This window comes from Rattus norvegicus, chromosome 1, assembly GCF_021556685.1.
Source record: "Rattus norvegicus strain SHRSP/BbbUtx chromosome 1, alternate assembly SHRSP_T2T, whole genome shotgun sequence".
NCBI classification, from domain to species: domain Eukaryota; kingdom Metazoa; phylum Chordata; class Mammalia; order Rodentia; family Muridae; genus Rattus; species Rattus norvegicus.
In genome coordinates, this window is record NC_141534.1 from 99,441,172 (window position 1) to 99,466,898 (window position 25,727).

General features: G+C 48.6%; 2 protein-coding genes across 5 annotated transcripts in view; one reads left to right on the forward strand and one right to left on the reverse strand.

The window, feature by feature from the left end:
• Window positions 1-12,391: 12,391 nt before the first annotated feature.
• Rgs9bp (regulator of G protein signaling 9 binding protein) lies at window positions 12,392-13,105 on the reverse strand. The gene is given in 1 exon segment (NM_001109142.1): window positions 12,392-13,105. A coding segment is annotated over 1 exon segment (714 nt).
• Window positions 13,106-14,184: 1,079 nt separating this feature from the next.
• Window positions 14,185-25,727, forward strand: part of Ankrd27 (ankyrin repeat domain 27) — a 52,248-nt gene continuing 40,705 nt past the window's right edge. For 2 of the 4 annotated variants that reach the window (XM_087569125.1, XM_087569128.1), the window contains exon 1: window positions 25,210-25,352. Coding sequence is in view for 1 of the 4 variants with exons in the window: in NM_001271264.1 (NP_001258193.1) it covers window positions 19,589-19,690 (102 nt within the window). In the remaining 3 variants the exon portion in view is untranslated. 4 annotated transcript variants of the gene reach the window in all.

A 25,727-nucleotide genomic window follows, 5' to 3' on the forward strand; every position in this document is an offset into this window, starting at 1 on the left:
AACCAGTGTTTCTCAAACACTTCTGGCATTACTGGCCTCTAGCAAGGACAGAACGAGCCATAGAACCAAGGATGCTTCTAGTTATCAACTATAAGAAAAAGGAGGGGTTGGGGATTTAGCTCAGTGGTAGAGCACTTGCCTAGGAAGCGCAAGGCCCTGGGTTCGGTCCCCAGCTCCGGAAAAAAAGAACCAAAAAGAAAAAAAAAAAAAGAAAAGAAAAAGGAAAGTAGCCAGGCATGGTGGTGCGTGCCTTTAATCTCAGCACTCAGAAGGCAGAGGAAGGCAGATCTCTGTGAGTTTGAGGTTGGCCTGGTCTACACAGGCTACACAGAAACCCTGTGAAGGAGGAGGAGGGGGAGGGGGAGGAAGGGAAGGAAGGAAGGGAAGAAGAAAACACAACTGGTTCATGTAAGAAAGGAAGCATGCACATTATTACCTTTTGAAAGTGAGGGCTAGTAGTATAAAGGGTCTTGCCTGAAGCTCTGACCTGCTATCAGGTGGAAGAGCATTAGAAAGAAGAGATACAGGGGCTACTACAGAGATGGCTGCCCATCCATGCTCACTGCCACTTTATTCACAGTAGCCAGAAAATGGAAAATACAATGACTTGGGAATCACAGTGTGACAGCAAAGGGAAGGTCAGGTGTCTCTTTAGAATATCTTCATTCTAGAGAGCTGCATTTTTAGTGTGCATATGAGTATTATCTTTTGAAAGAACCCCTTACCATACTGGCTTTTGCTGAGTCTGAGAAAACAACAACAACAACAACAACAACACACGCACGTGCACACACAGGCACGTACATGCCAGGACCTGAATCCAGATCACTCAACAGTGGTTTGCTCTCAGCCACGGAGCACCATTCCATAAGACATCTAGGAGACAGTACAGGGAATTCAACTCAGCCGCCAAGAGCACTAGTTGCTTTTTTGTTTTGTTTTGTGTTTGAGACAAAGTATCTCTATGTAGTCCTGGCTGTCCTGGAGCTCACTAGGTAGACCAGACTGGGCTCTAACTCACAGAGATTCTCCTGCCTCTGCCGCAATGCTGGGATCAAAGGTGTTCACCATCACATTTGGCCACTGGCTGCCTTTGCAAAAGACCCACATTGTTTCCCAGTGCAGCTCACAAACCCCTGTAAGCCAGGTGCAGGGGATCTGTTGCCCTCTTCTGGCTTCAGTGGGCACTGCAAGCAGGTAGGACACATGCAGGCTAAAAAAAAAATAATAAACTTTTAAAGGAAAGATGTACAACACATTAAAAGTGACAAAAACAGAGCCTGAAAAAGAAAGGCTTTTGTTTAAAACCTGGAGAGGCACTTCATTATGAGTGAGAATGAGAGTGTGTGTGGGGGTTGCAGAGATAGACAGAAAGAGGGAGAGGGAGGAAGAGACAAAGAGAGGACAGAGGAGGGAAAGAGACAGAGATAGGGGGAGGGAGAAAGAGTGAGACACAGAGGGAGAAGAGAAGGAGAGGGAAAGGAAGAGAGAGAGAAAGAGAGGGCGGGGGGGCGGAGGAGAGAGAGAGGGAGAAAGGTTGCGTGGGGGAGGAGGGGGGAAAGGAGGGAGGGAGAGAGAGAGAGAGAGAACAGAAGAGATACACAAAGAGAGATAGAAACAGCATGAGCTTCGGTGGTGGGGTTAGGGCTAGCCCAGGACAGAGAAGGGCCTTTAGAGAAATCCCCTGCAAAAAGGGAGACCTGGCTTTACTTTGTGTTCAGGGGTATTGGGAAGTTTCCCACCATTAAGTATGGGAGAGAGATTAGGGGTTGCTTTTAGGTTAGGCCAAAGCATACACAGACAGCTTCTCCTTCCTTTTGGTACATTTATTTTATGTATGTTAGTGTTTTATCTGCATATCTGGCTCTGTGATGGTGTCAGAAAAGCTTGAGTTACAGAACACTGTGAACTGCCATGTGGGTGCTGGGAATTGGTCCTCAGGAATCGGATCCTCGGGAAGAGTTGCCGGTGCTCTAAACCTCTGAGCCTTCTGTTGAGTCCCACCAGACACCATCTTAACTCTGTCCCAGAGAGAGCTGCATCGGGAGAGAACTGATTTCTTCAGGCTGTGGAAGCAGGTTTCTTAAGAGTGACAACTGTTCCAAAGGGCACATAGGAACCTAACACTGGCCAAGGACAGAAATCAAAACTGTTTTTTTCAAGGTCCCTGATATAAAAATGTCTTCCCTGTTTCGGTCTCTCTCCTTATCACTTCCTGCTCAGAGAGTTTACAAGCAATAAACATGTAGGCTTAGATTTTTCTCTAAGCCTTCTTTATGTAGGGTTCTTGAACACTTCAACCTCCCTTCTAGCCCACCGACCAGAGGGTAAGGGGAAAAGAGGGTTAACAGGAAAAGGGGGTTGCAGACCTGTTTAGAAGTAGTTCTTTGGGGCTGGGGATTTAGCTCAGTGGTAGAGCGCTTACCTAGGATGCACAAGGCCCTGGGTTCGGTCCCCAGCTCCGGAAAAAAAAAAGAAAAAAAAAAAAAAAGAACCAGAAGTAGTTCTTTGCGGCAACTCGAGTCTTCGTTGTCAGGATGTCAGCAGCCCAGTTCAATAGCAAACACCACACACAAATCGGTGGCAGTGGCTCAAGCCAGCAGAAACAGCAAGGCAAGAGTCAGCAAGATAGCTGCAAGAGTCAGCCGGAATGCCACGAGTCCTTCGGCACGATTCTCAACAAAGTGAAGACCGGCGAAGAAACGAGACTAGCAAAGCACTGCGCATCATAGCAACGCAAGAGCATCCTTTTACTGTCTGTGGGGATCTATTTATGCTCTTTCCAAATGCCCTGCACCCTCTCAAGTGTCTGCCTCAGCAAAACATCCTCTCATGTGCCTGTCTCAGCGAAACATTTCCTCTAGACAGCTTCCAGGGGGGAAAAATCACGTGACACAACTGAGTTTCCAAAGAAACCAGAAATTTCTTCTTCAAAAAGTGTTTTTCCGGGGCTGGGGATTTAGCTCAGTGGTAGAGCGCTTACCTAGGAAGCGCAAGGCCCTGGGTTCGGTCCCCAGCTCCGAAAAAAAGAACCAAAAAAAAAAAAAAAAAGTGTTTTTCCGTTGTTCACAATAAGCCCTTTTGAAAACACCTGACTTTATAAAATGAGGTAACTTGGGGCTAGAGCCCCAGGAAAGCTCCCCCAAATGATAGAGTAACAGTTCTCAACCTGTGACCCCTTATCTTATTTACATTACGATCCATAATGGTAGAAAAATAACAGTTATAAAGTAGCAACGAGGTAATTTTATGGTTGGGCGGTCACCACAACACGAGGAACTGTGTTAATGTTTGACATAGGTGACTCCATGTTAATGCAGACAGCTTTCGCAAAGCCAAAGAGGAAGGCTATGAGAACTGCATGGTTTATACCCAGTCAGGAGCTCCGGTCACATGGTGATTGGTGCCTGGTGGAGCTGAGCTCTTAGCTTGACATTTCATTCTGAGAAGAAATTGTCAAAATTGAATTTTAGGAAACTCAGTTTCTGTGGGACAATTTCTTATATTTAGGTTAAAAAACACACAATAAAATAAGATAAAATCTTCAGGATTCGTGGCATACTCCCTTAATTCCACCACTTGGGAGGCAGAGGCAAGCTCAAGGCCAGCCTAGTCTACAGAGTGAGTTCCAGGACAGCCAAAGCTATACAGAGAAACCCTGTGTAGAAAAAAAAATACCAAACAAACAAACAAAAAACAAAGCAAACACCATCAACAAAAAAATCTTTAGGTCTAGTCACATAACTATTCCAAGATGAGTAGGGAGTATAGAAGAATTTTATTTTAATGAATATTTTCTTTCCGAGACATATAACTGCCTTTCACTTTAAGGTTTAAGTAGATTTTATCTAGTCATGGAAAAGTTAAAGTTTGCGTATATGCTGGGTTTTTAGGACTTTTAATATTGTTTGATGACTGATAACATAGTAGCAACATATTTCATCTACCAACTTTTTTAAGAGAGAAGGAGAGAAAGAGGGTCTGTGTGTGTGTGTGTGTGTGTGTGTGTGTGTGTGTGTATGGGTACCTGCAGAGGCCAGAAAAAGGCACTGGAGTCACTGGAACTGAAGTTACAGGCACCTATGAGTTCCCCTATGTGGGTACCGAGAACCAAACCTCAGGTCCTACGCAGAAGCACTCATTGCTCTCGGCTTTACACTGAGTCATCTTTCCAGCCCATTTTCAAATGATTCTCACCCACTGCTCTCCCCCATTTTATTTATTTGTTTATTATTTATTTTGAGACAGTGTCCCACGCAACTCAGGATGGCCTCCAAGACACTATTACAGTGAAGACTGACCTTGATCATCCAATCCTCCTGCCCCCACCCCCTAAATGCTGCAATCATGGGTCTAGACCTTTTGCTCCTGGCTCCTCCTCCATGAGATCCTAACATGTCTTTCTGTTTAGAATATAACTCAGTGATAAGAAACTTGCTTAGCAGATTTGCAAGGCTCTGCTACAATCTCCAGCGATACAGGGTGGGGTGATGGGGTGGGAGGGGATAAAGACAAAGGAAAAGAAAACTGGTTTACTATTGATGGAAAGTTCTGGTTATTTCTCATTAAACTTGAGAGCCTGATTGTCATTGCTTTCTGTCTGTCTGACTGTCTGTCTGTCTGTTTGAGACAGGTCTTAACCATTTAGCCCTGGCTGACCTAGAACTCTCTATGTGGACCAGGCTAGCATTGGAGCTTGGAATTGCCTGTAACAAACCTGGTATAGAGGCTCACACCTTTTATCCCAGCACTCAGGAGGCAGAGGCAGGGAGAGCTCTGTGAGTTCCAGGCCAGCCTGGTCTACATAGTAAATTCCAGGACAGTCAAGTCTGTATAGAGAGATTGCCCTGGTTTGAATGAGAATGGCCCACTTAGGCACATGTACTTGGATACTTAGTCCCCAACTGATAAACCGGTTGGGTAGGATTAGAAGGCGTGGCTTTGTTGGAAGAAGTGTGTCACTGGGGGTAGGCTTTGAAGTTTCAAAACCTAGGCTAGGCCCAGTCTCTGTCTTTGTGCCTGCTGCTTGCTGCCTGTGGGTTAGGATGTAAAGCTCTCAGCTACTGCTCCAGCTCCATGCCTGTCTGCTTCCCGCCATGATGATGATGGACTAACCCTCTGAAACTGCCCTGCCCCACCCCCACAATGAAATGTTTTCTTTTATAAGGGTTGCCGTAGTCACAGTGTCTCTTCACAACAGTAGAACAGTAATTAAGACAGAGACTTTGTTTAAAAAAAAAACAAGCAAACAAACAAACAAATGAAGTCTGTAGGAGCATACCCATTTAGATCCCCTGATTGTTAAAACTTAGATTTTAATAACATAGTAACACTTTCCATATGATAATAGCATTTAAAGTTTTATTGTAAAAGCAATATAAGGTTAAATAAAAACATTGAAAAACATAATTCATAATCTCACCACCTTAACGAATATTTTTCATTTCTTCGTAGAACTTTCCCACACACCTAATACATACATATCCACACGAGCAACACCCTACTCGGCTTTCTGGCACCAGAATGTTGGAAAGACTCTTTAAAATCATTTAACAACAGGATTTTGAGTATTTACATAGGTCGTATAAACTTAAGGTCTTAAAATTCTCAAACACTAAGGAACTAGGGTGTCTTCTCTCTTATAGTCCTTCAGGGAAAAACACCCAGAACCTTCCACAGAATGAGATGGACATATGTAAATGTCAGGAGTATTTTTCCAGAACTTTCTACTGTCCCACAGTCATAAGCCTTTTGCCAGTTCTCAAGATCTGGAAGAAACTGCATCTGAAGGGTGGCTTTGATCTGTGTTGTCCACGACCAAGCTTCCGGTGTTAGTGGCTGTGTACAACCATACTTCAGAGGAACGAACGCAGAGAGCTACCGTCTGGAAGCCTCTGGGCTCTTTTTGCATCTGAGCCTGTGGAGAGCGGTGTTCACCCCCATTCCAATGTTTGTGAAGAGAATTAAGCATATTGTTTAAAATTGCAAGCCGATAGTGGGCTCATTTGAAGTCCTTTCCTCGAGCGGTTATTAATTCAATTTTTACTTGTTCACAAACATTATGTTTAGAACCTGTTGATGCAGCATGGAGATGGGAAATCTTTGATTCCATTACAGATCCACCATCACTCATTAAGAACACCCCCTGCTCCACGGGAGGGAGCTAGTGTAGTCCCCAGACTTTGTGACAAATAGCAAGGCCTTGTCTTCACAGTCTCCCAGAATCCCTTGAGGTGGCCTGATGGCTGTGAAAATAAGATCGAATTATTATACTTTGCATGGTTTGATGTGCAGTGTCCTTGGAGGCCAGAGGAGGGCAACAGATAGCCTGTAACTGGAGTTACAGACAGGCATGAGCGGGCCCCATATGGGTGCTAGGAATTGAATCCTGGTCCTCTGCAAGAGCAGTACACACCCATAACCTGTGAGCCATCTTTCCAGCCCCTAAAAATAAATACACTCAGATTCAGACTTAAGAGTCTGAATTTAAGCTCCTTGTCTATTTAAATACTATACTCAGACAGCATATACACGCGGACCTCTGTTTCCCTTTGCACTGCTGCCAGTTGAATCCAGAGTTGCGTGTGCGAAGTCCAATACTGCTAAGCCGTACCCCAAATCCCATGCTTGCTTTTTGAGGGTCTACACTCTATGTGCACTAAGCTTCATTAATTTTGATTTTTGAAAACTAAATACTTGTTATTTCTTACACGTATTATTTATTTTATGGGGCAAGGAGGCTGCACACATATCTGTGTGTGTGTGTGTGTGTCTGTGTGTGTGTGTGTGTGTGTGTGTTTAGATCAGAGAACAACTTCAGGAGCCTGTTCTCTCCTTCCACCATGTGGGTTCCAGGATGGAACTCAGGTTGTCAAACTTGGCAGTGGCCCTTAGCCTGAGCCACCTCATTAGGCTGGCTTTTAATATTTTTATTTTTTTTAAAGATTTATTTATTTATTATATATAAGTACACTGTAGCTGTCTTCAGACACACCAGAAGAGGGCATCGGATCTCTCTACAGATGGCTGTGAGCCACCATGTGGTTGCTGGGAACCGAACTCATGACCTCTGGAAGAGCAGTCGGGTGCTCTTAACCGCTGAGCCATCTCTCCAGCCCCCTTTAATCTTTTTAAACTATTTTTCAAATATATTATCTTCTGTTATGTGTATGTATGTATATCTGTGTACATGAGTGTAGGTGTGTACAGAGGCCAGAGGTGCCCAATTTGCCTGGAGCTAGAATTATAGCCAGTAGTGGGTCACCCAGGGTGGGTCCTGAGAATTGAACTTGTGACCTCTGGAAGAACAGCATGTGCCCTTAACCCCTGAGCCATCTCTCCAGCCCCTAAACTATTTTTTAGACAATAACCATTAAGCTACAGGGTTACATTCCTTGAGAATATACTCAAACCCATCAGCAAAGTAAAAAGTCCCAAACTAAATCATACAACGAGATTAGCATTTCTGACTTTAGAGCAGCCTGCTAGATGTCACAAGCTCACAAGGACTCCACAAGTGTCACAAGACCCCAGTGCCACCAGTGGAGGATGCGAGGCACAGGAATATCAAATGACTTGAGGTACTTGGAGAGAGGCAGAGTTCTCTGCCCAGGGTAGGTGATGGGCCTTCAAGGGATGGTACACACCCCAAGGGATGCGGAAGTAAGTTCTTCCTACAGCAGTTTCCTCACCAGCATCTTATACACAGTAGCTCAGAGGCTTACCAAAGCATCCATCACACAACATACCAAGGAGGAAGGAACAGCTTTAAAAATGGACCTGTGTGTACATCGGGGGGGTGGGGCGGGGAAATGCAGCATTACCAGGGACCTCATGCGAATTCCACATCTCTTCAGCCAAAATTGCTTTCCAGAATCACACATCCTTCACACAGCATCCTGTAAACCACAGGGGAATCACAAAGTTTGACTCTACCCTAAGTATTTTCCCTTGAGGCATTTAAAAGCATAACCTTTTATAATACATAAGAAAAGAAATCGTCCCTCTGGCTGTGGGGGTCCACACCGGGGAGCTTATTCTGAAGAGGGCAAGGCACGGAGGCTCACCACTTTGAGACCAGTCTGGGCTAGACATTTAAAGCAAGGCATGGTGGCAACATGCCTTTAATCCTAGCACTCAGGTGGCAGAGGCAGGAGCATCCAGGAGCTGTCCTAGGAGTTCAAGGGCAGCTTGGTTTATATACTGAATTCTAGGATAGCTAGGACTACACAGTGAGATCCTGTCTTAGAAATAATTATCTGGGCATGTTCTTGCTGCAATATGACTATCGTAGTCATTAGCAGTCCACTGCTGACTCAGAGCCCATTCCCTTGATAGGTGCCTTGACACCCCAAGGTTTCAATATTAGTTAATACATTTGGGGGGGGGTACAAAGACTGAATCTGAAACTTCCAGCATGCTAAGCACGTGCTCTGCCACTGCACTGTAGCCCCAACCCTCTTTTCATTCTTTTATTTTGAGATAGAGTCTAAGTTGCTCAGGTTGGCTTTGAACTCACACTGTAGCACAAGCTAATTTTGAACTTGTGATCTTCCTGCATCACTGTGAAGTAGGGGGCCTGTACAAAACCCAGCCTAACTGATGCTGCATTTTGAATTTTTTCTTGTCGATGAATAGAATCAGGATCCTATCAGCGAGCTAGCTCACAAACACAAGTAGACATATTAGTTAAAACATAGCCAGTTTTTCAAGGCAAAAAGCAATTACGCCTATGTCCTGTAGCAGTGTTCTTAGACAGCGTCATAACACCAAGGAATTCACCTCATGTTTAACATTTTTCAATCTCAGTAAATTTCCTGGGTTCGCAGGTCTACCGGAGGAATGTTTACTCAAGTCAGCCCTTTTGCAAAGTTGCAATGAATTGCAGTCACCTAAGAACCATCGCAAACAGGTGGACATCTGATGACCCAGCTAATTAAATTATCCAAAGAATGGCTAAGGCAGAGAGAGTGGCAACAGTAAGCTTGTTTGTCCCTGTTGCTCTTAACATAGTGGTTCTCGACCTGTGGGTGGCAATCCCCACAGGAGCCCCACATCAGATATCCTGCATATCAGTATTTGCATTACAATACATAACAATAGCAAGTTACAGTTCTGAAGCAACAAAATAACTTTATGGTGGAGGGGGAGGGAGGCGGGGGCGGGGCGGGTGTCACCACAACACTAGGAATGGTATTAAAGGGTGGCAGCATTGGAAAGGTTGACAAACATTGTGTTAATGAGTTGCTCAGTGCCAGATGGCTTGTGTCATCAGTACACTCTACAGAACAGTTTTAAGAAAGGTATTTTTACTTGTGTCTGTCACCATGCATGTGCAGATACTGATGGAGGCCCGAAGAGGGCGCCAGATTCCCTGAAGCGGGAGTAACTGGTGGCTGAGAACTGACCCACAGTCCTTTGTAAGAGTAGCTTAGCTGCTGAGCCACTAGAAAACTCCGTGATAAGAACAAAGAGTTTCAGTCTAAGGAATAGCAGGACATCTTCCCCAACTGGTTCTCAGATTTCTTTTTCTTTTTTTTTTTTTTTTTTTTTTTCTCGGAGCTGGGGACCAAACCCAGGGCCTTGCGCTTTCTAGGCAAGCGCTCTACCACTGCGCTAAATCCCCAACCTCGGTTCTCAGATTTCTTATGTCACCAAATGACTCCAGACTTCTCTTGCCTGAGAGATGAGTCTCTAGAGAAGGTGACAAAGACCCCACGTTGTGGTTTATGTGGGAGGCAGAGTTTAAAAGTTTCTACATCATCTCTAAATGCATCTTGGGCAAGCAGGGACAAAAAAGGTTTAAAGTGGTACCTAATCAGAGTCACCTAACCCAGAGGAGGCAAGAACTCTTATTGGTAATTATTGTAAAGGGTTCAGTTGGTTGTAAGACCGGTGGGTCGTTTTTAAAAGCACAAAGACACCTGCAAAGATTCCATGTTTTCCTTTCTGAGGCACCAGAATGTGTGTGAAGAGAGTGCATGTGGCCTATTTCGAGGTAGGAAGCAGTGCCTAAAACTAGGTGCCCAGATAGCAATCCTGCCCCTATTTACTTGTGACCACCAGACTCCCAAGTTGACCTGGTAAAGAATACTCCTGGTCCTCTTTCTCCCTTAAACAAATCATCATCACCCCCACCAATACCACCACCCCACCATCTTGTGTTTATGGGACCTTGCCTGTATGTATCTGTGTGCACCACCAGCATGTTGGGCTATCTGGGGCTGAGAGTGCAGGAGTTTGTAGCCACCAGGTGTTGCTGAGGATCAAGCTCAGGACCTCTGGAAAAGACACCAGTGCTCTTAAACACTGAGCCATCAGTCCAGACCCCTCTTTCTCATTTTCAGAGGTCAAAAAGAAACCCCATTTTGAGCCAAGCGAATCTTTGCTTTCGTTCCAAATAACCATTTGAAAGTTAAATGCATCCGCTTGCTCAGTACCATTCCCCAGGACTTTGAAGGAGCCCCGCCAGTATTTCTCATGTCTCATCCTTTACCCACGGAAAGCAGGGGCTGTTTCTGCCTTTTATGTGGATGATTCTGGCAGTCTGAGCTATGATCTCAAAATTCAGTCTCTATCCAGACTCTCTCTCTCTCTCTCTCTCTCTCTCTCTCTCTCTCTCTCTCTCTCTCTCTCTCTCTCTGTGTGTGTGTGTGTGTGTGTATAGTGTGTATTTGTAAGGACAAGTGCCTGAGGAGTTCAGAAGAGGATGCTAGACCTCTCCTGGGCCTGGCGTTACAGGCAGTTGTGAGCTGCTGGTGGGTGCTGGGAACAGAACTTGCCTGCTCTGCAAATGCAATACCTGTGTGTGTGTGTGTGTGTGTGTGTGTGTGTGTGTGTGTGTGTGTTTGAAACAGGTTCTCTCAATGTAGCCCTGGCTGTCCTGGATATCACTATTTAGACCAGGTTGCCCTCCAACTCAGAGATCCTCCTGCCTCTACCCTCCAAGTGCCAGAATTAAAAGTGTGCACCACGGGGTTGGGAATTTAGCTCAGTGGTAGAGCGCTTGCCTAGCAAGTGCAAGGCCCTGGGTTCGGTCCCCAGCTCCGAGAAAAAGAAAAAAAAAAAGTGTGCACCACTATGTCCCAATACAATACATTCTTCTAAATGTTAAGCCATCTATCTGGTCTCCAGGGTATAGGTTTTTGAAAAAAAAATAGATGCAGATTCATATTTAGTAGACTACACATACACATGCATGTAGTAGACTACATGTACAATGTAAAAGTCCTATATGAGCTTGTGGCCCAGTTTCCTTTATACAAAAACGAACAAAAACAACCCAGCTTTGGTACTAATGTACTAACGTCATTCTTTCAGATTGTGTGTGTGTGTGTGTGTAGCTCCTTAAATTCCAAATTAAACTTGTTATGTTCGAACTCAGCTGCCAGGCTCACAGCCCCTGGTTACCCATGATACCAACCTCGCCCTTCCCTGTAGCATGGGGGTCAGACAGTTGGGCAGCTCTCTAGAAAAACTAGTGCTCCGATTGGCTATTGAGTAAATTCCGGGGATAGATAGGATTAAGAGCTTCAAAGAGGATTCCCCAGCCCTCCCACAAAGAAGGGTCGAACACTGTGGTCTAATTCTGGGATAAAGTAAGCCGGTGAGAAGAAGAACGTGACTGTTTACATCTCAGTAGGGCCCTTCCCAAAGCAGAGGCATCCTGTTCCTCCCCCATCCAGGGATGGGTAGGGAGCGGTCTTCAATTGCGGCAGGTGTGCAGTGGATACACCACATCGAATTGAAGCAACCTTTTTGGTTGTAACCCTAAATGGGGTCACGACACAAAGCCTCTCAGAGCTGCAGTTCCTGGTGACTAATAGGCAATCTCTGCCAAGCGCAATAGTGTACCACAGAGAAAGCACTTTGCATGAACCTCTCTCAGTACACTCTTCCAAAGCCTAGGCCCCGAAGGATTAAGGTACCCACGCACATCTTACTACAATTGCTTTCTTGTCTAGGGAACAAAATGCCCCCCCATGCTTTATACAACCCCCCACACCTTTACCAAATTGCCTCGTCTAAAGCAGAATGAGAGCTCCCAACCAGTGTGAGGGCACCAAACCTGGGACATATGTGTTAACCCATCAAACCCAAAGGGATCAGAGGTCACTGTGGACCGATTTCTATTAATAGGAGGTAAAGCTCCTACAGGCATTAGAGGTAATGGCCTGACCGCCCTGTGCTGTTAACTCCTCTTGGGCCAGCATGTTAAAAACAAAACAAAACAAAACAAAACCAAAATATGTTTTGCCCAGGCAGAGGTGGGCCTTGAGAGGATCATGTTCACACGCACACATCCGGGCTCACTACCTCTCTCCTTAACGGTTCAAACCCCAAGCCCATGCCCTGGAAAGAGAAGGGGCAGCGGACGGTCGTTGGATATCAGTCAGCTCAGCTTTGCCACACATAAGGCGAGGGCCACAGCCACCAGCAGCACGGCGCTGAAAACGGTGGCAGCCAGGGCCCTGCTGGGGTCGCAGGGTCCTGCGCGCTCCTCTACAGAAATGCCACCCGCGGAGGACGCTCCGGCACTGGCACCGGACAGGAGTTCGGCGCCCGCCGATTGTCGCGCCTGTACAGTCCAGCGGGGCACGTTGACTTTCATTTCCATGTTGTCGATCATCTCGCCCACCTGGAGGACTTCGCGCTCCAACTGGGGCAGATCGGCGACGTCGAAGTCGCTCTCGGCTTCGTGCCGCAGGCTGCGGGCGCTCAGGGCGCGCGCGGCTACAGCAGAGGAGCCGCCGGCCACCCCAGTGCGAACAAGTGGCCGGCGCGGCGCGTGCAGCGGGAAGGCGGCTCCCAGCGCCAGTGCGCGCTGCATGTCGGCTTCGAGCAGGTCCAGGCAGCCCGAAAAGGCCACCCAGAGACGCTCAAACTCCGCGCGCTCCTCGGTAGCTAAGCTCCGGTCGCGGAGTGCGACGGTCAACCGGGAGCCGGTGGCCATGGCCAGCTCCCGCGCCTTCTGGCGGGTCTTCTGCAGTTCTTCGCGTAGGTCCTGTGTGTCCGCGGAGCCGCCCACAGTAAGCACTAAGTGATGGTAGCACGCTGTGGTCTTATTGAGCGCGTCCAGCAGCGCCTTGCACTCCTCTCTGGCCATGGCGCTGCCCTCCGGCGGTGGTGCCCCACTTGCACCCCTCAACGTCGCAGGTCGCCTCCAGCCCTGATGCCAATCTTGGGCAGAGCGGACTGAATGCTCCTCATGTCCTCGCCGCTGCTCTCAACGGAGCTCTCCAGAGACCCTCGACATGCACCTCTGTCGTTCCCACAGACAGAGGTAGTCTGGTTAGCTGCTCCCCAAACGCTCCTCCATTTTCCCCAGACGCGCTCCGAGTCACGCGTAGGGTCTTTGCATAACTTTCTTTTTCACGGCGGCTCCCTGAGAAACCCAGAGTGCAGACCCCATCCTGATCGACCCCAAGTCTTCAAGCTGAGCCGCGCGCCTTAGCCCTGGCCAAGGGCAGCAGGATCGTTTTCTAGGACACGCCTCCAGCCGCCTGTCTGGGCCGAGAGCTTCCTCCCTCCCGCCCTCCCGCCCCCCGCCCCCCGCCCCCCCCCCGCCTCCCCCAACATCCCTGGACCAGGGGTAGGCGGGGCCCAGTCCAGAGAGGTCAAGTGTAGCTTTTCCTCTTCTCCCTTCCATTATAATTCTGGAACCTTAGCGCCATGCAAATCCAAGTTGTTTTGTTTTGTTTTGTTTTTTACTACTTTGCAGACTAGGAAAAGTGAGACTAGGTAGAAAGAAGGTTTAGCTTATCGGAGCCTATGCTAGTGAAGGGAAAGGACCGAGAGACCCTGTAGGCAACAGAGTAGGATGACTCGGAAGACTGGGCACCTCCAGTCTGCATCACCAGCAGCACAGGGCGATCGGCCTGGTAGGATTGTTACTTAGATGGGACTCTCTTTCTTCATCGCAGTCCAACACCATTTCAGGGACCCAGCTTGGACCCCACCCCTAATATCAGATCTTCCTTAGGTCCCGCCTCTCGAATTCTGGGCACGCGCACTCCCTGACTCTGGGCGGGGCTAGCCTGAGTAGGAAGCGCGGAGTCGCCTGGGCCCCACCCCCGACTGAACTAGACTTAACGATTGCTCTGTTTACGTGTCAGTCTCGGCTAAGATGACCTCTTATTGGACAGACTGGAGCAGGGTTCCGCCCAACGGCGGAGTAAAGAGGTAAGCTGAAGAGTGGAGCCACCGCACCCGGGTGGTGGGCACTCAGGTCCCAGCCCAGGATCCGAGAAGTGCTGTCGTAGCACAGAGGTGAAACTATGTAGCCTCTTAAGTAAGTGTATTCTGCGGGTGTCCTCCACCGCCTCCCTACTCTCTGGGGGCGCCGAGGTCGGGCGGGGCCTGGGAGCGGAAGGGGGAGGGGCTCCCTGCGCTGAGTTGGATCCCCAGGCTGGGCTGCTGGGCACCCCCGCGCCCCGACCCGTTGCGGGCTAAGCCTCCTAGCTCTCCCGTTCTTCTGCTGTCCGCAGCGTGGCGCGCACGTTGTCCACTGCGTCCAGAGGGATGCATCTGTTCCTGGGGCTCCACGGCAGGCCCGAGTCCCCCGGAGCTGGGACTTGGGGCAGTGGGCAGAACCCAGGCCATGTGGCCTGGAAGGTTTTCCGGTGGCCAAACTGGATACTGAGGGAGGAGGCTGTGTGCACAGGTCTAGGCCAGCTGATTAAGTTTCCGCGGGGGCTGAAAGTGGAGAGGGTTTCCCTGCCTGCTTTACACGTGGCGAGGTCCTCTCGTCCTGTAGGTATGGAAAACTCAGGTACCCAGAGGCGTTCAATCACTCAGAGTCTGTTCAGTTTCTTGGTTGGAAACGGACTACCTAGATGCACGCGCGCCGGGCGGTACCCCTCTAGCCTCTCCTTCAGCTGCAGGGGAGGTGGACACTCAGTGGAGGGTGGCAGTGGAAGCAAGTTGACACTTACTAGGAGTAAGGGGCTCAGGGTAAGAGGGCTGGTGAGACTGGACAGACGTAGTGCTTAGTGACTGGGGTTTCTGTTTCAGTCTGTGGAGAGATGCTCCTATTTTCATTGACCATTGTAAACTTCCCATTGACCCGGAGTGAAAGAAGCACATATTAGAGTTTTGAGAGTCCTCCAGTGCAGGCTGTGGTGGGGTATCAACCGACAGGGTCTAGAGCCCTGAACCCCACTTACTTTGGTCAGCTCAGCTGTCCATTTGCATTCAGAACTTGGATGCTGTAGGACTTGACCATTCTCTGGGGGGCGGGGTATGGGGTGTGTGTGTGTGTGTGTGTGTGTGTGTGTGTGTGTGTGTGTGATTTCAGCCACACAGGAACCACCCCCATGGGTTTTGAGACCAAATGGGTGGAAGTGGGGGGGAAACTCATCCCTTTGGGGTGCTGTAGGGGATGGGGAATGATGGGATTTCGAAAGTGAACAAAGGCCAAATGGACCATTCAGCTGATTGGGGGTGGGGGTGGGGCAGAAGGAAACACAGAAGAATACTATATAGACCTCCATGTTGGAGAGGTCACCTGGGTGTGGTTCACCAGGACAGGTATGTGTGCAATCTGAGAGGCAGAGGTAGAGGATGGGCAGAAGAGTAGTTGTTGGGAAAGCAGCCAGGGTGTTGAAGTTGGGTGAAGGTGTATTCCTGGGTTAGACCTCGGGCAAGCTCCCCCAGCCTTGATGTCTCACCTGAGTCATCCGGCAGGCAGCATTCCTAGGAGAGCAGCAGTGGTGTCTGCACAGGGACTGGGGTCAAGGTCATAACTGGGCCTCCATTTGCTTACCAGACTGTGCTAGCCTCATACCAGGCCGCTGCAGGCTTTTTGTTATTGATTTGTCTGGGTGCCGTTCAATGATTTTGTGCTGTTAGGACACTCCCTGATTATTAGTCAGTGACATTAGGTTGGTGTCCAGTAACATCTTCCTCTTCGAGGGGTGCCAAGGACTGTGACCAAATGATTATAGATGACAGACTTAGAGAGGAGTCAGTTCAGAGGAATCTGGATTAATGTGTTGACCATCTTTGGGAGCTACTAAGACCCGGCTCTTTGAGTGCCTGCCCATCTACCTGAGATCCTGGCAGGGAGATGGGTACATGGCCGTTCCATCTGCAACTCCGGGAGCAAGGTGATGGGTTAATTCTGAGCAGTGGCCATACCCCTCCAAACTTAACTGGCTCCCTGATCATTTCTCCTTAATACCGAAGGTTCCAGTTTGACCAGCTTTGAGCACCTTGTTTATTTTTACCTTTGTGGTTGTAGCCTGGGATTAACCCTTCACCTACTTGGGAGAGACAGCCGTCCTCTCGATTCCTATTAGTCTCACAGTGAGCTGAATGTGGGTGTTAAAGCTGAGCGCTTTAACATGGGATTTAAGGACAATATAGCCCCCATCTGTGACTATTACAAGGCCAGAAGGACTAGGGACCAGAAAGCACAGACTACATCCCCGTGCTTCCGTTGATATTAAAAATAGATGAATAGAAACTGTTCCCGTCTTGTCCTCCACTCCCACCCCCCTTTGAATCACGTATCACTTAGAGGGCCTTGCTCATTGCTTAGAAAGCGTGCCGCGCCTGGTTAGGGTCTTTGGTTCTGAACTTCTAAGGGTTCCTGATACACTTGGCAAGGAGTACATCTCTGGGAGGCACAGATTTCCCGTGCTGGATTCTGCAGAGCAGGGCTGTACCCAGGCCCCAGATGGTTGCTCACTACCCAGACTCGTCCGGGTTGTCAGGACAGCTGAAGACCACAAAACCACACCGAAGTATGCATGCTATCTGGTGGGATGTTCAGACCCATGCGAAGCCCCATATGGCTGTCTTGTTCACAGGGTAGCTGGCCTCGGGTAGCTCACGCTCAGGGTATTTGGTATTTCTGACTAATGCTACTCACTTCTCTGTCAGTTTCATTGGAGGTCTGTCAGAGATGGCCAAGAGCATCTTGGTCTTGCTTTCTTAAGACTTCTATGAACTGTACCCTCAACCTCCTGAATCCTTAGCATTGCTTTGGTCCTCCTCACAATGTCTTCTCCATCCCCTGCTGTTCCTTTTCCTCTCTGGCCATATCTCCTTGCTGGGGAGTGGCGGTTTGGGTGCTTTGCCACCGTCATGTGACCCTCCCCAGCCTGATCTCGACATCATGCACATCCTGTTTCTCAAATGGTTTTTATCCGAAGCATCTTCTTCGGCTGTCACACTCTGCCCCATGGAACCAACTATCAGAAACCAGGAGGAACGCTATTCCCTTATGATTCTGTCCCCCTAAAATTGCATTCTCTGCTTCTCTTGGGGGATCGTAAGAGGATTATCTGACTCTGGCAATAATTGAATTCAATGAATCAAACACCTGAACTGTCGCCGAGGTCTCCTTGGGGGCCCATGGAAGGATTATTTTTTTTTTTTTTTTAAATTTTAGCTCTTCTTAAAACTTCCCTTATATCCTCCTGTGGGAGGAGCTAAGTTTCCAGTGGAGCCAGTAGTCAATTCAGCTCTCACTGGGCCAAGAGATTTGTTTTTGGGCCTGTATGGCTGTCTGTCAGGCAGACTTTTCCATCTGGGTAGATGGAGTTTGGTCTTGTGTGTATGTGTAGTAAGCAGAGGACAGGAGCTGGAGCGGTGGCTCCGTGGTTAGAGCACTGGCTGCTCTTGTAGAGGACCTAGGTTCAATTGCCAGCTGCACATGGTGGCTCACTACCCTCTAGAACTCCAGGGGGTTATGACACCCTCTTCTGGCTTCCACACGTACCAGGCACGCACATGGTTCCTGCACATGATTCCTAGTCATACATGCTAGCAGAACACCCATGCGCTTAAAAAAAAATAACGAAAAGAATAATTTAAAAAAGAAGTTAGAAGACAGCTTGCAGGAGTCGGTTCTCTCCCAGGGATTGAACTCAGGTCATCAGGATTGGCAGCAAGTGCCCTCCCTTGTCCACTGAGACATCTCACCGGCCACATTCATTTTAATTTTAAAGTAATGATTATTTACTGAAAGTATATTTTGGATAGGTTACATTATATAAACTGTTAAAAAAAACAATTTTAGCGGTTTTTTTTTTTAATGTGGCTACTAGACATTTGTATTATGTACGTATCAGGCATGGTGGGTGCACGCCTGGAGTCTCAGATGCTCAGAGAGTGGAGTTGCAAAGATCACGTGAGCCCAGGGGTTTGAGGTCATAAGGGTGTCACAAAAACACGTACCGTTGGCTGGCAAGGCAATGCACTCAGTAACCTTGAATCCACCCCCACAACCTGCCCACATGTTGGAAGGAGAGAACCAACTCCTGGGATATGCCCTCTCACGGTCACGTGCTCACTGTAGCACACGTCGCTCACCCCTCACCCCTATGGGCAAAAGCAAAAAAAAAAAAAAAAAGTAGAAAATGTAATAGCTCAAAAAAAGCCAAATACACTAAAAATTTCTAAACGAAACAAATGCGGTAAGAATTTCCATTTGACCGTATGGTCTGTGTCTATAATTACAGTTTTTTTTTTTTGCCTACCCCTTTTTGAGCAGCCCAGGTCTAGACCACTGAAATCGTGGAAATAGGACAGGCCCACACAAGGACTTGGGAGCATGGCCCAGACAACTTTCCCAACTGGTTTGAAAGACAGAGACCGTGCCAAGAGCGATGTTGGACAGTCGCTTACCATATGGAAAAATGAAATTAGCTGCTGATTTATAGCATTGACAGAAATAAAACCCAGATCTGTTGTTGGAGACGGAAATGTGAGAAAGTTTAGGGTTTTTAGAAGTTACGGGGACTGTGTTTGTGGACTTGCAGGGGTCCTGGTTTCAGGTGGCCTTTGCTGTGTCACCAAGTTAGATAGCTCCCAGCTGCCCTCGTTTCATTAATCTCTGGATGTTTCCATTGGCATAGCCGTGAGATTGCACCCCCCCCCCGCCCACACATGGCTCGGTTCATTAGATCATATGGGCTCCTCTACACCCCCTCCTCCCATGGCTTTTTCCTTATTTGGGTAGTTTCCCAGCATGCTACCTTGGGGTATATTGAGGAGGAGGGTGGAACATACAAGAGTCCTTGAGGCTGATGCTCAGAAACCATAGCTAGTTAGGTCAGGCCACAGGGCTGGCTCAGGATGAAAAAACCATGGAGAGAGATGGGCATAGGGTGTAGACTCTACTAAAGTCCCAGAGCTGGGGGACACTGCAGCAGGAGGGTCCTGATTTTGAGGTCAGGTTGGGCTGCACACATAGTGAGGCCTGGCTTCAAGCGAAACAACAAAAAACAAATTGGTTGGGCCTTTAGGTCATTGGTAGAGTGCTTGCCTAGCAAGCGTGAGGCCTTAGAGTTGGGGCGGGGGGCGGTGGGCGGGGGAAGCTGTGTGCTCGTACACGCATGGGCTTTTGTGGGTAACCACAACCAAAAACCACAGCCGGCTATGCCAGGTGAGGTGGCAAAAAATCTTTAATCTCAACTCTTGAGAGACAGAGGCAGGTGGATCTCTTTGAGTTCAAGGTCAGCCTGGTCTTCAGAGCGAGCTCCGGGTTGATGAGGATGTAGCGAGAGTCCTGTCTCTATTCACAACCTAACCTTTCCCTTCTTCCTTCCAGGAAGCTCACGTGGATCCCCCTGAAGTCCATATGGCTCTGTATGATGAAGATCTCCTGAGAAACCCTTTCTACCTGGCCCTTCAGAAGTGGCGCCCCGACTTGTGCAGTAAAGTGGCCCAGATCCATGGCATTGTAAGTCTACCGGCCTTCTAGTGTGAGCAGCGTCAGAAATGTAGCAGGCTCTTGAGACATTTAGAGGAAGTCAGTTACAGAGCTGTGGTGTTTAACGAACCCCTGTGCTGTGCCCCCCACCCCCCAAAGGGGGTTGGTTTCCCCATGCTGGATGTGTGCACGAACAGTGAGGGGCCACCTCAAGCTCCTTCCTAGATGAAGCCCTCTGAGACTGAAGTGTGGTGTCTTAGGGTTTCTACTGCTGTGATGAAACACCATGACCGAAAAGCAAGTTGGCAAGGAAAGGGTTTATTTGGCTCACACTTCCATGTCACCGTTATCACTAAAGAAGGCAGTGCAGGAGCTCAAACAGCAGGATCCCGGAGGCAGGAGCTGGTGCAGAGGAGGCAGGAGCTGGTGCAGAGGCGTAGAGGGTGCTGCTTACAGGCTTGCTTCACATGACTTGCTCAACCTGCCCATGGGATAGCGTTGCCCAGAATGGACTGGGCTCTTCCCCCCTGAGTCACTACTTAGGAAAATGCCTTGCAGCCAGATCTTATGGAGGCATTTTCTCAATGAGATTCCCTCTTCCCAGATGATACCAGCTTGTATCGAATTGGCATAAAATGAGCCACACATCCTGGGGCTGTCATCGTGTCTCCAAACTCTTGCCCCTCGGTCTATGGTGGATCGTACCTTTGTCCTGGCACTCAGCTTTCGTACTTCCTTGTGGTCTGTGAGTGCTTTTAGAACGAAGGTGTCATAGTCCTCCCCTGGTGCTCAGCAGTCCTCCTCTTCAGTTGGGTGCTCTCCTGTGGAAGCCGGGAACGTGTGAATGCGCACACAGGGGCATGGTCCGTTTCAGTGCTCCTTGGTTGAGAGCACTTACGGCTTCCACAGAGGACCCAGGTTCAGTTCTCAGCACCAGCCTAATAATTAGTTCAACATACGTCATCTCGACACGCCTAAGACAACCTGAGGAGAAAGCCTCAATTGAGGAATTATCCGGATCAGGCTGGCCTGTGGCCATATCTGTGGTGGGGTTTGTCTGCTTACTAATTGATCCAGGAAGATACGGCCCACTGTGCGCCACACTGTTCCGTGAGTCTCGAAGTGCTGAAGGGTGAAGAAAATGAGCTACCCGTAGATGGCAGCGGCAAGCAGGCTGCTTGTGGGCGTCTGTTTCTCGCTGTTTGACAGTGGATGTAATGCGACTGCCTGCTAGATTTCCTGGCTTCACATGCCCTGCCCCCCCAGTGATGGACAGGGCCACAAAATTGTAAGTCAGGTAAACCATTTCTTCTACACTGCTTTCAGTCAGAGTGTTTTGTCCACAGAAATGAGACTAGGCTATATAGCCACAGGTCAAAAGCCTCCAGGGCGGCCAGGGATCAGGAATAGAAAAGGCATTCAGGAGCAACGGTGGCATTGGGGACCTCTGCTGCCTGGAGTAGGGGCGCGCACCCCCCCACCCCCAGTGTCTGGATGTTGCAAATCTTCCCAGTACTTGGGTTGGGAGGTCTAATCAGTTTTCTTGATAACATGATAAAATGCCTAACAGAAAGCAGCTAGTGGAGCAGACTTGGGTGCTGACCAGTGGTGTCAGAGGTTTCTGTCCGTATCGTGAATGTTGACTCTGGACCTGTGGTGAGGTGGAACATTGTGTGGAGGTGGAAGTCTGGGATGCAGAATGTTCTTCACCTAGGGATCGGGAAGGAAGAAACAAGGGAGGGACTGGGGACCAGCTTAGTCCTCAGAGGCATGCCTGCCAGTGACCTGCTTTGACCAGGTAGACCCCTCACATCTAAGCTTAAAGAACCTTCTCAAAAGGGCCACCAGCTGGGAACCAGGCCTCTAACACATGAGCCTGCCTGTGGGGGAACATTCCATATAGCACATTAGTGGTTGTCCTGGTTTGCATCTCGGCCGGTCGTGAGGGGAAGTTGGAGCGGGAACTGAAGCAGAGATCACAGAGGAGTTGCCTTCTGGCTTCTTCTCCATGGCTTGCTTAGCTGTTTTCTTACACAGCCCAGGACCACCCACTCAAGGACGGCACTGCCCACAGTGTGCTGGGCCTTCTCACATCAGTTGTTGATCAGGGAAAATGCCCACAGTCCAATATGATGGAAACCTCTTTTCAGTTGAGGGTCCTTCTTTCCAGATAATTCTAGCTTGAGTCAAGTTGACAAAAAAACAAACAGGACAGTGGGTGGTGGCAGCAGCTGCTGCTTCTTCCCTTCCTCATTCTCCTTCTCTTCCTCTCCCTCCTTCTCTCCCTCCTTCTTTTCCTCTTCTTCCTCCTCCCTTCCTCTTTTTCTTTTTTTTTTATTCAGTGACAAGGAGGAAAATCAGGATTTTGTACATGCTAGGCAGGTGTTCTTTCACTCAGCCACGCCCCCAGCCCCTCACTGGGGGATTCTAGGCAGGAGCTCTACCACTGAGCCATGCCCCCAGCCCCTCACTGGGGGATTCCAGGCTGGGGCTCTATCATTGAACTATCCTAGTATCTTATGTATGAATTTGTGTGTATGAAGGCAAATTTGTATGTGAATGTGAAAGTCACAGGGCAGCCTAAGATGACATTCCTCAGACTACATAGCTCTTGTTTTTGATATCGAGTCTCTCATTGGATCAGTACACACCTACACAGCTAGGCTGATCCTACCATCCCAGGGTTCTCTTGCTCTCTCAGTGCTGGGAGTTCATATATGCACCACAAGACCTGTTTTGTCGGGCTTTTTCACATGCGTTCTGCGGCTTAAATTGCAGTCTTGCATCTCACTGACTGATTTAGCCTCAGAGACACCCCCCCTCCCCAGTTTCTTTTTCTACCCTTCCTTTTAGGTTGAGCAGTCTGAGTGCGATGGTGTTGTCTTTGACTGCTTGGGAAGCCCCTGTTGGCTTTTGTGTCCTGCTCCCTTCTCACCTCTCACTGAGCTTCCACTTCTCTTATTGTGTGGTGACTTGATCAGGTCAGGCCTCTGAGGATGTGAACCAAAGGAGAAGTGTAGCTAGCTCAGGTCAACCTCCGGCTGATGGTGGCTTTTCTGGAAAAACAGAACTAACTTGTGTCTTGTTTTGCCCACAGGAGCCTGCTTTTCTAGAGGCTCATTCTGGGTTTTGTGATTAGTATTTTCCTTCATATGTTTTAACCGGAGATTTTTTTGTTTGCTTGTTTTTGTTTTTTTTTTTATTTGGATTTTGGAAGCCATAGAATTCATTATTAAATAAATAAATAAATAAATTAGAGACGGAACATGACAAAACAGGCAAGCAACTCAAACATGTGAGTCTGAGGCTGGCGTATGTTACATAGCAAGACTCAGCTCATAAAACTCTGGTTAATAAGTAAAGAAACAAACAAGGGGCTGGAGAGAAGGCTCGGTGATGAGAGCATGCGATGACCCAACTTCAATACTGGGATCCCAGCCGTGTGTGCACCATGGTGCTCACCTCCTCTCTTTCGAAATAGGACTTTGCTCCAGCCCATTCTGAGAGCCACAGAGCCATCTGGCCCACTCTTGGTGGTGATGTGTTTCTGGCCTTCCTTGGCCCTGTTGGGTGAGACCAGCTTCCCTGCAGAAGTCAACTGTAGGATGAACTACTGTACCAGTGCAATCAACTCAGGGTAGGGCTGAAGCCGGACGGCTCACTCTGACCCCCTGCCATAGCTGTTCGAGGGCAGTGTGATCCACATGTTTGTTAGCGCCGTGAGAAAAAAAAAATATTGCAATTGCTTCTACGAAGTTCCTCATCCTTCCTGTCAGTTCTGAGAGAGCAATGTGGGATCAACGGCTTAGCGTTTAATTTCTGTTCCAAGAGCCTGCCCCCAGGGCCAAGAATTAACCAGCCTAGAATCTTCCCTGGAGATCGGAGTCTTCACCTTTTTCTGCAGCCGTAACCATCCTAAGGCGGGAGGGTTAATTCGGGGTCAGTTCTGGAGGATTGTGCTCCATAACATTGGAGTAGTCACGATGACTGGAGCGCTTTGGCGGGTGTCTCCATATGATGGAGGGAGAGGGAGCAGACTGCAGGACCAGAAACAGAAACAACTATGACCTTCCAAGGCCCCACTTTAGTGACCTACTTCCACTCTCCAGGTTCTAACCCCTAAAGGGGCCGCAGACTCCTAGACAGCAGTGCAAGCTGTGGGCAAAGTATTTCAGATGTGAGCTGTTGGACACATTTTATATTCAAACCGTAACCATGGGAATTAAAAAAAAGAGAGAGGCTGGAGAGATGGCTCAGTGGTTAACAGCTGATCTCAGGACCTAGGTTTGATTCTCAGTCCTTACGTGGTCGCTCACAACTGTCTGTAACTCCAGTTCCAGTAGATCTGACGCCCTGTTCTGGCCTCGGTGGGCAATGTGTGCAAATGCAGTGTGCAGGCCTACACACGCATAGGCAAAACAGTCAAACATATGAACTAAAAACGGTGGAATAAGAAATGTATTTCTGGGGGCTGGGGATTTAGCTCAGTGGTAGAGTGCTTGCCTAGGAAGCGCAAGGCCCTGGGTTCGGTCCCCAGCCCCGAAAAAAAAAAAAGAAAAAAAAAAAAAGAAATGTATTTCTGGAGTATCGGCCATCTCTGACAGTTTTCCCTACAGCCACTCTGGTGGGATACCCTGCTCTGCTGCTCTGCTGCTCTGCTGTGGCATGGGTGTGGCAGCTGATGGGGGAAGCCTGACTGGTCCCCTACCTAGCCCAGCCACTGCTGGAGCTGGCCCCATTCCAGGGCTTCCTTTCCTGGGAGGATTCTTCTTCCTGCCCCTGGTTGCACCATGGAAATGCCTTCTTCCACACCCCTCAGTCACAGGGACCTGTGACACCCACGTTGCTCTAATAGTTACCTCTGTGCTTATTATCCAGGCTAATAATGCACTTGGGGCTTTCTGAGAGTGGCTTGGGCAGGTCTGTCTCTGGGGAACTCTCATCCAGGGACAGCTGTTTCCTGACTTAGTAGGAGAGATACATAATTACGGTCTACCCCCAAGGTGAGGCACCAACCCCCCACCCCTACCCGGTGACTCATCTGGCTGGGTAAAATGAATTTATGCAGGATACTTACAGGGCTTTTGGGTCACTACAGATGGCTACATTTTCTTAAGTTGACAACCCACCGATTTTTTTTTTGAGGGTCCCATTTTACAATGACTCTAAGCATAGCAGAATTGACACAGACTTAGGTTCAGCTACTACCCGGTGTCAAAGCGGTCCAGGAGACTGTAGGCTCAAACAGTGCCAGGCTTGGGAGAAGTTAGTTGATCATTATCAGAGGTTCTGCTGGGCTCAGCAGACGCTGCGCAGCTGTGGGAGGGATCGTTGTCTCACCGCAGTCTGGTGCATAGAGCAGCTAAATGGTGGCTTACTGCACAATGGAGTCACTCACTGGGAGGACTGTAGAATCTCTTATGAGCATCACCTGTCAGTAAAGCCTATGGCTAATGAGCTGAGGCAGGAAATAGGAGGTGGGACGCTGGCAGGAAGAGAGGATTCTGGGAAATAGTGAGAGAATAAGAGGGAGATTTGCCCAGGAACTAGGGGAGACTGACGGAAACCTGCAGTAGCAGGATTGAGGAGAGAATGAAGAGAGAGAGAGAGAGAGAGAGAGAGAGATTGGAACGAGACGCTGAGGGAGACGCGGAGGAGACACAAAGAAGGAAGTGGCTGGGACTGGAGAGAGGTAACTAACCAAATGGTAGACATCAAATAGTTTAAATGGATTAAATAAGTTACGAGCTGGTCAGGGAATAAGCCAAGCTTTTGGCCTAGGCATTTATTAATAAATAACCAGTCCCAGAGTCATTCTGGGAGCAAGGGCTGAAAGGAAAAGCAGATTGTTTCTTTTTATGACAGCTGCTTTGAGAAAGTTGTCCAGGTTTCCAGTGAGACCTGGAGGATGGGTCCATTTGCTTGTCAGAAATATTAAAAGAAAGCAGGTAGGCACCAGAGGGGGAGGGTCTGGCTGGCCTGGGCTACATAGCAAGACCTTCTCTCAAAATAGCAGCCACAAAAAACAAGCACACAGGCACAAAACAAGGGTTGGGGTTATTTATAG